This window comes from Corylus avellana, chromosome ca4 (genome assembly GCF_901000735.1).
Source record: "Corylus avellana chromosome ca4, CavTom2PMs-1.0".
NCBI classification, from domain to species: Eukaryota; Viridiplantae; Streptophyta; class Magnoliopsida; order Fagales; family Betulaceae; genus Corylus; species Corylus avellana.
In genome coordinates this window covers 2,692,266-2,706,118 of record NC_081544.1, presented here as the reverse complement: position 1 = coordinate 2,706,118, position 13,853 = coordinate 2,692,266, and the positions used below count along the sequence as shown (strand labels likewise).

Here is a 13,853-nt window from a genome sequence, read left to right as displayed (position 1 = left end):
AAAATCACTTATATATCTCAAATGTCTCAAAGCATTTACCATTTGTTTCATTTGATCGAGCAAGCTTAGTGAGCCCTAAGCAAGATAATTTTGAACAAGTATACGTTTTATTCACTCGAACTTTTAAGTTTGCTGTCAATTTAGTTCGTCCCATTTCAAAAAATGTTACACTCCTTGAATTGCATGTCGAATTATAGTAATTTATTATCTCTTTTCCAGCACCAACATAACTCAAAGTGCTTTACATTTTTGGTTCACATGATGGATCACTAAGCTAGCTTGCTCAAATGAAGCAAATATATATGTCTCAAAAATCACTTATATCTGACTGCCATATCTTGCTTAGGGCTCACTAAGCTTGCTCAAATGAAACAAATGGTAAATAATATGATAATTGGAAAAAATTAAAGTAGCCTTTAACCCAATTAAGGAATGGAGATGATGATCGTGATGTATGTGATTAATTGAGTTTTCATTGTTGTCATCATCTTAAACAGTCACACCCTAGCCTTTTGCACGTCCAGCAGTTGGTTCCATTAAAACCTAACTTAGATTGTGGTAGATATTGAATCAGGCAAGTGTCCATTAATTCTCACAGTGAAATCAAGCAATCATTTCCAAAAATCTCTTGTTTGAAACTAAAAGAAACCATCGCATCATCAGGCAAAGTGAAAGCGACCGACTAGAGTTCATAATAATTGAAAGAATCCTACTTATCCACTTAGCTTATATCACTTGACGGACTTATTGGACAGGAATATTAGGGCACTTTCCGTTTCACTTGAAATTGAGAGATTCATATATTATGTTTTATTGTATTTAATGATGTACTATAGAGTTACAAGATAAAAAAAATTTATAAATGACGTAACAACGTAGACAACATATACACTATTAAATGCTACAAAATCTAATTTATACCATAAAATTAATGATTTCTCTCAATTTTACTTGAAATAGAGTGAATCTAGCCACCATCGGACATTGGTTTCACCACATCATTTTGTGATCGATTGATAAAGTTTTATTGGTTCTAATAGTACGTAATTCTCACATATATTTTTAAAATGAACGTAATCTTTTAATAATATTAAAAATGTGTGTAAGAATCACAGGCTTTAAAGATAAATACCAGTTTAAATGAAATGATCCAATTTAGAAAGAAAAAAAAAATATTGTCCTTTTGTGATTACGTCTCCAATGTCCAAAACCACAAATGATGAAAATTCGGCATGAAACATTGCCTAAAAACAAGTCAAATGATTTGATTTTCAAGAGACTTTCTTAAAGATTCTTTCTTCCAAAAAAAAAAGGTGTGGCAGGTGGCACAAAAATATTGCACGCTGACAATAATTAAATATACAAAATTAGCTTCATATAAGGCTTCCAGGCTATGGCCTCCAAAATGAACGACTTAGAAGTATATTGCGTAAAGTAGGATTGATTTATTTGTTTTTAACGTGAGGGAGAAGGAAATGTTACCTCACGACTTTTGTGATGGAGCTAGCAATACTGCATAATTAGTTGGATTTTACTGTGTGGAGAAGTCAACGGCCTTGATTTTCCCAATGGCTTGAGGCGTGGCACAAAATCCTCCATTAATTTTTGCAACCACGACCAGTCAAACAACTCAGAAATTAAAACCCATCTTGATGCATGAACCGAGATTAATTTCTATATTCTATACAAACAAATTTGTTTGTAAATAATTCTCGTATAAAGGAATGAGATGGATGGAATGTAGGATGTATAGTTAATTAACCATGAAAACTACTTGACATTTTTTTGGACATTAGTCTACGTACGAAGTAATGATGATCCTTCTCATATGTTGTTGGTTCTTCAATCCCCCATTCCAAGACTTGTGGAAAAGACTATTTATCGTATTTATTTTATATAGATTGTTGTGGCTTGTTTTAAATGGTTCATATGAAAAGTTACTTAAAATACGTCATATCAGTTAGTGAAAAATGAGTGTGCAAAGTAAAATTACTCAAATAATATATTATGAGGAACGTGATCCAAAACCAAGAAAATTTGTAGCGCCGGTTCTCTACTTACACAAATATGTTAAGGTCGTGTTTGGTATGTGGAATATATATAGATATTTCATTAGAAAAAAATAATAGCTTTTATTGAAATTGTAATAGAATAGTCATTCTCATGGTCCATAAGGGAATGTCGAAACGACTAATACTTCAAGTGTTAAGAGTATATGTTTGCTTTGATACCAATACTATTTTATTTCACCTTCTTCAATTCCATTCCTAATAAAGCCTATTCTTTTTTCCTAACTAATGGAATAATCATTTTTGGTACCAAAATTAACGTACCCTAAGATTTACTAACAATTCACATGACACTCGTATTCATAATATGTGGACTATCACATGAATTTATAGGAGAATTATAGTAAAAATTATAGTATCCTAAACATTTTTTATTCCAAATTAAAGAACCCCAAAAATGACGGCAAGAAAATCTATTTAATGACAGCAAGAAACTTACATTAGCTTCCAAGACAATACTTGTAAAACTACTCCAAGTAATCATAATAATAAATTAATTAATCTCTTCAATGCTTTTTTCCAATTATCACGCAACAAAACTTTTATAAGCATAGCTTAATATGTTACCCCATAATAAGATGGGTGGCAAATTAAGGTCTTTTCATGTTGGTGCCATTGTTCTCCTCTTGTTCATCAGCTTTGGCATGTTTGGGACGACACAAGCTGATCATGATCCATTAAACCTTCTGAAGATGGATAGCTCTTTCAGAGGATCAATGGAGGATCCTGTGGACAGATTGTCTCTTCGGATATTGATCAAGCATGCAAGGCCAAGCCAACGTGGTGAATCTGATCTTGGACACAAATCTGGGAAGGGTCGAAATTTGCTACGACAGAATATTAAGGAAGACTCTGGTCCAAGCCCCGGTGAAGGTCATGAGCATTTCAGTCGCATGCACCACTAGCTAAAGCTGTATTTGCTAAATGATTGTTTCTTATAAAGAGTAAGGTAATTGGCCAAAAAATGATTGTTTCTTCTATTGAATAAATGATGTTTACTTGATTATATGAAGGAATTGAAGTCACGTTTTGGTAACTCTTATCAATATGATTTTAACTTCAGTATTATTGGGCCTTAACGAGTCATTTATCATAAAGTGTCGGTCCAATTTTGTATGGTTTGTTGAGTGAAGAATTTTTGGGTCTTTTGAGGTCGTTAGACTAACCTGTTTGTAGAAGATGAATCATGGATTGGTGCCCGCCTTTGATGGGTATCTTGTTGTGGGCTATGAGCCCAATTAGTATGAGAATTGTTGATGGAGATCTTGTGAACTCTTCTTAGTGAAACTTTCGCTCATAATCATAAGCAGCTTGAGTTGGCCTCTGAGATCGTGCCATGTGGATTGGGAGGAAAAAAATCAGCCATCAACAGTATTATTAGCATTTCACTACCACACGCCCATGTAATATGTAATTTGGTAATTTCATATTATACTTATTGTGTCATAATAACCTATTTAGAGCTTGTTTGTGATTGCGTTTAAAAAATTGAGTTTTAAAATCAAAAAGAGTTTTTGGGCAAAAGCTTCATTTTTAAATTTTTGCCAAATATGGGTTTTGACCATTTTTAGGCTTTTTAGACCTTTAAAAGCGTTTTTAATTTTTTTACCAAATGAATACTTTTTTCTTCAAACGGGTTTTTTTAGTATTAAAAACATTTTTAGACTCCTCAAACGCAATCCCAAACAGGTTCTTAGAATTGCATTTGAGAAATAGAGTTTTTAAGTCAAAAAGAGCTTTCGGGTAAAAGCTTTATTTTTAAGCTTTTGCCAAAAGTGTGTTTTAGTCATTTTTAGGCTTTTTAAACCCTCAAAAGTGCTTTTAATTTTTTTACCAAACGAATACTTTTTTCTTCAAATGGGCATTTTGAGTATTAAAAACACGTTTAAGCCCCTCAAACGCATCCCAAACAAGCTCTAAATGATTGTTGACGTAATAACGCCAATTTATAAGAAAACTATAATAAAAATTGTAGCACGGTAAACATTTTTCTTTTGAATAAATGTTTTGTATCATATATTTATTTTCTCCATATTTTTTTAGGAATAGGATCCTTTTGGACTGAAAAATATTCAGTTCATGGTTAGAATTTTTTCTTAAAAATTGAAAAGCCACAAATGAGACACATGTTCTACTAACAAAAAATAATAAGATATTTGGCCATGAGTAATCATACAAGCACTCTCTGTAGCCTGTAGGTATAGTAATTAGGCCCAGATCCTTTATCTGGGCCCTAACCAATGTAAGGAGGCAAGCCCATAGCCCATAAAACATCCCCACTTTACCAGTCACCGGAAAGCACCCCAAATTTCCCGGTCACTAAAACCCCTTCCCTTCCCGCAAGCCCACCCAAAACCCCTAAACAAAGGCATGCTACTCCGCCTCATCAACCTCCTATCTCCACAGTCCACCACCGCATGCGGAGGCGTTAGACGCTGCATCGCAGTCTTACACGTGTCCCGCTCATACTACTCCACCGGAAAAGAACCAAAAGAGAATGATAACGATGACAACAAAGGCGGCAAATGGTTCACTTTGCCTCCGTTCACTCCGGCCCTAAACGGCGCCGCATTGGGAAAAGAAATCTACCACGGTCGAGCCCTGACAAAATCCGATGCAACCACCATCACGGCGCTCAAATGGGTGCTCCGGTGCTGCCCGGAGCTTCCGAGAAGCCTGGTACAGAAGCTCTTTCGTCTGAGACAGGTCCCCACCTTACCCCAATTTCTCACTTTGGTTTTTGAATCGTCCCACAAAAATTGAAATTGTAAAACAGCCTCAATTCTCAATAAGACTGATTTGAATTACAGGTTCGAAGAGAGTCCAGTGATGTACAACGAGAACGCAAGCTCAAAAGGGTAATTAATAAGTAATTCTTGTTGCTTGTTAACCAAAGGTTTGATTTTGTTGGTAGAGAGTGTTTAATAATCATGAATCGATTGCTGGGTGTCTTGGTGTTTGGTTTAAGTTGTCATGTGGGAGATTTTTGTGTTTCTGATATATATGGGATTGTTATTAAAAGGTGGCGGCGAAGGACTCCATCGATGTAGGAGACCGAATATGTCTTCCTATTACTGTTCGACAGCTTCCCCTGGAGAAACAAGACTGCCATTTCAATGAGGAAGAAGTGGACTTCGTCCGTAGCCTTGTGTTGTACAAGGTTCTCGACTTCTGATTCTTTTGCTTTATATATGATAGAGAATTCTAACGGTTATTTTTAGTTCAATGGTTTAGATTTTTTTAGGTATCAGTATACAACTTAGTGAAATATAATGAATTATTAAAAAAATATATATATTTAATTTATTAAGAACTCCATAGTAGGCCTGTGTTCTAAATATATTTTTTTTAATTAAATGGTTTAGATTTTACGATCTCAGTGTACAATTTAGTGAAATATAGTGAATTAATTATTAAAAAGGAAAGTTCATTAATTCATTAAGAACTCCATGGTGCGCTTTTGTGTGTGGAAGGATCAATATTCTCTAACTCTCCACAATGGAGTTCTTAAAGTCCTAACTGTTATTTTTAATTAAAGGTTTAGATTTTACGATCTCAGTACACAACTTAGTGAAATATAATAAATTAATGAAAAATTAAGAATGCTCTAGAGGTAGTAAATGATAAGATGTTAAAATCTTAACCTTTTAATTAAGAATTTCAAGACTCCACCTTTGAGTTACCCTACAAGATTTTGAGGATACTAATCTTTTTGTTTTTTATGTCTCTTATTGTACTTGTTGAAATTAGGATCCGGCCATTGTTGTTGTTAACAAACCTCCCGGAATGCCTGTACAGGTAAGCTATCAAAATATTTTGTTTTGGCTTCTTTTCAAAATTTTGGACCTCTGGGTTTTGCTGTTTTAAAGTTTGGCTGATGCTTACGTTGGACAGGGTGGCGTTGGCATCAAAAACAGTTTAGATGAACTTGCTGCCACTTGTTTAAGTTATGATTATTCAGAACCTCCTCGATTGGTGAGTGTCCTAGTGAACTTACTGTGAATGGTATTCGTTATCGCTATGCAATAGAGTAAGCAGCATTTGTCATGGGGAAAGCATCATATAAATATGCCACACAAGCTATCATGAATGTTCATTGTTGCACGTTGTGCACATGTTCCTCAAGATACATGGTAGTTGCTCAGGAATGAAATGAGTCCACGACCTGTATGCTACTTCTGAATTATGAGGTCTTTGCAAAGATATGAGATATGCTACCATTATGGTATATATGCTATCTTGAAAATTTATTAGCATTTCAAATGAATAAGGTTCAAAATAATAATATGTTGCTTAATTGGTTGATTCTTACCTTAGTTGAATCCTTTTTTTTTTTCTGCTCTCAAGATACATGGAATAAATCCTTTCTTTTTCTTGCAATATAATAGAAGCTTCCATTGTACTTAAACCATTAGGATCCAATTGGTATGCAGAAATAGAATTTTTTTTTTTTTTTGGGTCCAAAATTGAAACGAAATTGGAATTTACAGAAAATTACATTTCTTTCTTTTGGATGGTTAAAGAATTCTATGGAAAAATTCAAATTTCAAAATCCCTTGCTATCTATTTTATATTTTTCATTTTCCTCCACAATTTCGACAATTGCTTATGCAGACTGCTTATATGTACGGATAATCATCAATCTCTAAATTGCCATAACCAAGCATTGTGCTTTTTAGGTTCACAGGCTTGATAGAGATAGTAGTGGAATCTTAGTGATGGGAAGGACACAAACAAGTGCAACAGCTCTACATTCCATCTTTCGTGAGAGAACTTTTGGAGCAAAAGATGTGAGTAGTCATCTATTCCCTGTTTTTTAGAAGCCTAAATGCATATGGGAAGTGGACTCCCATTAGTTGGTAACAATTCAACTTGATTGTATATCTTAAGGACGTTGGCAATGAAGAAAGAATCCTGCAAAGAAGGTATTGGGCACTTGTGATTGGGTCTCCAAGACGTCCAAAGGGGTTAATTTCAGCCCCATTGGGGAAGGTAAGGACATCTTGATTCTTAACAGCTGTTGATTTGAAGTCATAATTTATTTGAGTGTTTGAACTTACAGTTACTAAAGCTTTTTTTATTTTTTATACTCTTCAATCATGAACCTTACCATTTTGTGGCACAGTTAAAGTTCAAATGCCATTACCAAGTAATCTTGCTGTGTGGCTATAGCGGTCCATAAATAATCTTGCTGGACATGTGGCACATTTAGAATTGCCCATTTCTTCAGCTAAATGGTTTTTACTTGTGAAATCATGGTAAGCAATAATCAAGATGATCAGAAAATTGCAAGCCATCCAATGATTTAGAAGCTAACGGTTCATAATCAAATAAATGATTATTCTGATTACTCTGAGTAGGCATCCTAATTTTTTAAATTTGCAATGGTAACCATGTGCAGTACACAACTATGTTACTGATGAATGAATAATGAGATAATAAGCTGACTCATAATTAATAAATATATGGTTTGTTGTTGGAATTGGGTCGTAGTCACGTAGACACCATGTAGGAGATGCCTCACTTGCCTGGTTGCTTTGGCATCACCAAACTGCATTGATGATGCTGCTATTCTGCATATGCTAGTACATTACCTTAGTAGTTTTGGGTCTATGGCTCAACAAAGGACATGTTCCAAGATATAGCAGAACAATTTTACTGCCGTGTTCAGCCAATAACTTTCAAGAGTTGGATTATATTATTCAATCCAAAATGATAACCATCTGCAGACAGATATGACAATAGTTTTTATTAATATTTTATTTTTAGTTTCTGTTTACTTATTATATATTTATTTTTAATGTGATTGTATTTAGATGGTGGTGGACAATGGAAAATCTGATCGGATCACAGTCATTGATAATGGCCAAAATATGTCAGCTCAGCATGCAATAACAGAGTATAGAGTACTTAAATCTTCATGTCATGGTTAGCGATGATTTTCATTTCAAGTTTTACTTAATAATCCTTTTTTTTTTTTTTTAGGATGAATTAGTAAATTTGTATAGAAGAGAACAATCTGTACACACCCTAGCAACCAAGTGCTAGACCCTCCACTTACAAAGTCCCTCAGGAAACCAACCCTACACTCAGCCAAGCAGAGACAAACAAATGAACTAAAGTGTAAAAGAAACATTAACCAAAGACAACCTACACCAGCAAAGTCTCACAACAGACATATTGCACATTTGCACTACAACCAACCAAACAGCCAACTTCACAAACAGTAGCCAAAAAAAGTCAGCAAGCCACAACTCTCAAGATTCCAGCTATATGACGTAATTGCAGATTTTCTTCTAAAAGCTTGAATTTCCCTTTATACTAATGGAGAGCATTGCAAGTCATTTCTGGTCAGAAACTTTGATAATCTTCAAAAAAGCGCATATGAGTATTATTTATCATTTGGCCAGCGTAATTTTGAATGGAGAAATGCTAGGGGTACGAAGACAGGCTAGCATACTGACATGGCAGTGTTAAAGAAAAAACGTCATCTTCGTTCTTTGATCCCCACCTCTCTCTTTCTGTCTCAAGAGTTTGAGAAACATGAGCTGTGTGAATCTATTTGGGTCCAAACCTGTTCGATGCTCAGCCAAGCAAGCAGATCCAGATCCATATCCATATCCACATCTTTCCAAATCCTCCGCCCTCTGGAAAACATACCCATTTCGTTCATACCCCCACATAGAATTCCTATCAAAATTATTTTTGTTCTGTTACCCTCCAACCATATATATAAAAAGGAATCAGAAACACATCCTTGACTATCTTGATTATTCTTGTAGAAGTTTGTCGATATAACATGCCTTGTACTTGCTTCTTATACTAGTGGTAATCATGCAGGTTGCACATGGCTAGAGCTTTCTCCTCTGACTGGTAGAAAGCACCAGGTACGGGCAGCTATATGCTATCTGTTCATGTGTGAAATGCGTCCTTTTTTTCTTGTTGGTCCCTGACTCATCATTTGCTTTATGAAAATCCTTTGTCCCCGATATGGGAAACACAGCTCCGTGTACACTGTGCTGAGGTATTGGGAACACCGATAGTTGGAGACCTCAAATATGGATGGCAAGCTCATAGGAAGTGGAAACATTTTCCTTGGCCTAATCTTGAAAAGAAATCAAATGAGAATGTAAGCAAAGGGAAGACCATTCCCTTTGGCCTTGATTTGGAGAGTGGAAGTATCTCCGAGAAGCATCCTCGCCTTCATCTTCATTGCAAGCAAATGCTATTGCCCGACATGTCTCTCGCTTTGCGAAATGTACAGTGTTCTTCAGACTATGATCTTTCTGAAGTAGAAAACCTTGAGTTGGTTGCTCCTTTGCCTTCATACATGCAAAGAAGTTGGGACATTCTGAATTCTTGAGCCACGAGCTTTTGGTTCTTTCTATTGGTATTCATCGTCATCATTTTCAGTTCTGTTGATTTTGTGCCATTTTGCCTCCATACATGCCAAGAAGTGAGGCCTCATCAGAAGATTAACCGTGTCAGAGGTAACACTATCACCTTGCCACCAGGTCCACCACCAGCCTTTTGAACCTTTGATTTGGTATTAAGCTCGAATGTGGGCCTAATAACGAAACCTACGAAGACAGGTTGTGAGATTAGCCATGGATTATCATTTTGCAACGTTGGAGGCTTCTTTGGATTCCTGCAGTTGGGATTTCAGGGATTCTGGTTCATTCACAAGTTTTACTTAAGGGAAAACTAAGCAATTCTCAACATCCTTTCTAAACTTTAAAAATTTTGTAATGGGGGCTTTTAATCTTTCACTTATTTTCAATTACTCTCCCAACATCTTTTTTTGGGTTAAATACTTTTTACCCTCATGTGGTTTAACAACTTTATTTTTACCTACTTGAGTTTCAATTTATATTACAAATGGTACTCAACTTATTGATTAAAACAAAATTAGCACTCGTCTCCAACTTTCATTCAAAAAAACTAACAAAAGTGCACATCATCCCAATAAAAAGTTGACACATGGCAAGGAGTAGTATTAAAAATTAAAAAAATATTGGGTTGACATGGACTTTTGTCAGTTTTTTGGATGGAAGTTGGACGGGAGTGCTAACTCCGTTTTAATTAACAAGTGGAGTACTATTTGCAATACGAATTGAAATTCAGGTGGGTAAAAATAAAATCAATAAACCACAAGGGGCAAAAAGTATTTTAACTCTTTTTTTATTATTATTTTGCGAACTTAAATAGCTATCATGTCAAATATCCGTTTTACTTCTATAAAATTTATAAAAACAAAACTATACCCTTAGTTCAAAAAAATTAGAAAAATTTTTTTTTAAAAAAAAAAATTCTGAAAAAACGACACATAGCGTGGCCGTTTGCAATTTTTCCTATTTTTTTCACTTTTTTATTTAATAAAGGAATATCTTTGTTATTTTTGTTTTCTTAGTAGAAATTAACGAAAGTACTAACAGAGAGGGTGTGATTGAAAGGGCCTGAAAGATCAAAATTCTATATTGCAAATATTTAAAGTTGAGAACGGACATTAAAAATTGCTATAGTTTACAGGAGACAAAAGCTTGTCATATGGGCATCGAGGAGACTTTGGCGCTGGCACTGCTTTGGGGAAAGGAAAGTAAACCATGTTTTCCATACTTTTTACTATTCTGTACTATAACTTTTTTTTGAGTGTATGCAAGGTGATATTTTATGGTGAAGTTTTACGGAGTTTTTATTTTTATTTTGTTTTGTATTTTATTTATTTATGTAAAGTTCTTTATTTTTTATTTTATTTGTAATCTTTTTTCATATTATTCTTGTACATGGTAGAATGTTACTAATGAATAAAAAGTTATAATTTTTTTAATTTTTATTTCTTTTAACTCAAAAAATTAAAAAAATAAATAAATCGCTAACCAAGCTAGTCAAGTACTCCCCAACAGCTCGGCTAAGTCTTTTAACTAAGTTCGAGCTCAAGTTTTGCTCGGTTAGGCCGTTAAACTTTATTTTTTTAACTCGAAAATTAAACAAGTTTGAACTGAGACGAGCCAGTCAAGTACCCAACTCGGCTCGAATGGGTTCTTTAGCTGAGTTCAAGCTCGAGCTCCTAGGCTCAAGCCTTGGCAGGTTGAACTTAAACATAATTTTAAAACTCAGCTCATTCTCAAATATGTGACCTACTAGCCAAATTAGGCACCTTAGCAGGTGGACCTTCTAAATCGAGCTCTTTTGTCCTTGTATACCATTTTGTGTGGCCATTAGAGAGGCCCAAATTCTTTTTGGTTCTATTACCTACATGTTTGTTTTCATTTTCATCTCTATATTGCCTTTTATGTTTAAGTTTTGTTGTTGGGGAGCCCACTTCGTTTCGGTTGTTTTTTTCACTGTAATTCTTGTCCCATTATTGAATAAAAAAATAAAAAGTTCATCAGCCAATTACATATATTGTCTAATTCAACCCAAGATAATTTAGACAAAGAGGAAAAAACAGTGGCGTGTCTAAAAATAAAAGGGACAAATATATATGTCGTTGATTCAGCCACTTTTTTTAAAAAAAACTCTTACTTGAACCTGAAAGGAAAAGTCAAAAGTTAGGAGGAATTGTCTCCTTACGTTAATAAAAAAGTTAAAGCCACTATCTCACAGTAAATTTCGTTTGAAAAAAAAAAAGTATTTGTTTTGTAAAAATTTTAAAGTCGTTTTTAAGGATTCAAAAAGCTTAAAAATTGTCAAAACGTACTTTTGGGAAAAGCTGAAAAATGAAGCTTTTGCCCAAAAACTATTTTTGACTTAAAAGCTCTATTTTTCAAACGCAATCTCAAACAGACTCTAAGTATTATTAGGAATACCTTATGGACATTAAAAATAGGATAAACTGTAAAGTCCACTTAACTCCCTCAAACTGTCCCCAAGAGGTAGTTCAATCGACTGGGACCACACTTAATGAAGTTGAGGTCACTAGTTCAAATCCCCCTCCCTCCTCTTGTGCAGACATGTCAAAAAAAAAAAAAAAAAACTTAACTCCCTCAAACTATCAATTGCGACAATTTACCTTCCAAACTACCAAAACAATGATAATGTACCCCCAATTTTAACAAAATGACGAAATTACCCTTACTAAAATAAAAACTAAAATAATAAAATTTATTTATTTTTTTTCAAAATTTTAAGGGTATTTTTGTCTTATTGAAAGTTCTATAGGAGTAAGTTCGTCATTTTGCTAGCATTGGGGGGTACATTGTCATTGTTTTAATAGTTTGGAGGAAAATTGTCGCAATTGATAGTTTGGGAAATAAATTGTTATTGAAATGGTAGTTTGACGGCGTTAAGTGGACTTTACCCTTAAAAATAAAAAATAAAATAAAAATTTACTAAAAATTGAAAATTTGCCCAATCCACCTACTAAGAAAAAAGAAAGAAAGAAAATGACATGTGGGAATTAATTGAAAAGTACCTCGAATTCAAGAAAACACATGAAAACGTCCCAAAAAAGAAAAAAATAGTACATGTTTTTCAAACCTTGACGATTTTGATTAAAAATGATATATTGCAAGTTGCATTGTACTTGTAGTTTGTATGGAATCTTAAGAAGATGACGGGAAGATGTGTATAATTTAAGAAGAGCAATCGAAGTCATCGTCTGTATTATGCACGAATAATTAAACCCAATTAGATGATAAGGCCGTTGGTAATTAACAACTCTTATGACTATTTCATTTGATGACTGAGACTAACTATATTTTATACTGGATGAAAGAGTACAACAAATGACTTTGAGATATTGGTAAAGAAAGAAACTTTTACGTCATATAATTGTAAATGTTGGGCCCGATACCCCGATACCCAACACATTGACCAATCGACCCGAGTACAAGTCATAAAGCGCCACATTAGATTTCCTCCTTCAGCACATCTCAACATGAAGTGATCGTTTGCACAAGTCACAGGACATAGGAAATACAGCAACAGAATGCCTTCAATCAGCACGTGCCACATGGCTGGCGATTACAGTGAATCACGTATAAAAAGCATCAGGTGTAAATCATGAGACTTTCGTATACTTCTTGTAGACGTTGTCTTCTATTTTTTTTAGATTATTATTTTCTGTCATACAAACTTAAGCATTGGGACAATTTTTTGCAGGCCCGCTTTGAGAAGCTCTTATGCTAATATTTTCTTTCTTTACATACACTTTAGATTGCTCATTGCTGCCTCGGCCTGCCTTCCCTACCTTATGCTTTGATTACTACTAGGTGGCAATCATGAAAAGTAAAGTGGAACCGTCAAGGATAAGAAAACGAAATATGAAGCAAGATGTGTCTATCATGCTGCTGAAGTGTCAGTGTTGCTGATGTGGCAGGGGAGTCATCTGCAGATGATGGTGATGATGCAGATACGACTTTAACATCCTCAACAAAATATACATGTTTTTCTTCTTCTTTTTTTTACTGTTTTCTGAGCAAAATCAATGATAAGCATTTACCAACTTTTACAAACTCCTCTCACCAAAACTGGGATTTCTCTATCATAGGGACAAGTCAAGCCACGAAGTGTCCAATTAGTGGTTGAACTGCTTAATCGAGAAGTCAAATATCTCTATCTCTTGATTTTTTAAATTCATGGTTGGTGGTTGATGGAGCTCTCTAGCTTTATCCTATTTAGACATTGACATTTTTAACCCATTCTCTAAAAATTTGTTAAGGTGGTCCTCTTTATACACACATATATATATAGAAAAGATAATGTATTTGGATTATTGGAGTTGTTAAAGCAGGTAAATTAATTTAACCAAAGGCATCATTGGTTTTAATCTCAATGCAAAAA

General features: G+C 34.4%; 1 protein-coding gene across 1 annotated transcript; it reads left to right on the top strand.

Moving 5' to 3' along the window:
* The first annotated feature begins 4,389 nt into the window (after positions 1-4,389).
* Positions 4,390-9,485, top strand: LOC132178585 (RNA pseudouridine synthase 4, mitochondrial). The gene is made up of 10 exons (XM_059591033.1): positions 4,390-4,775; positions 4,880-4,927; positions 5,092-5,229; positions 5,820-5,867; positions 5,964-6,044; positions 6,749-6,859; positions 6,960-7,061; positions 7,886-7,997; positions 8,910-8,956; positions 9,073-9,485. The coding sequence occupies exons 1-10, from the start codon at positions 4,440-4,442 to the stop codon at positions 9,430-9,432; spliced, it is 1,383 nt and encodes a 460-aa protein (XP_059447016.1). The 5' UTR covers positions 4,390-4,439; the 3' UTR covers positions 9,433-9,485.
* Positions 9,486-13,853: the final 4,368 nt, after the last annotated feature.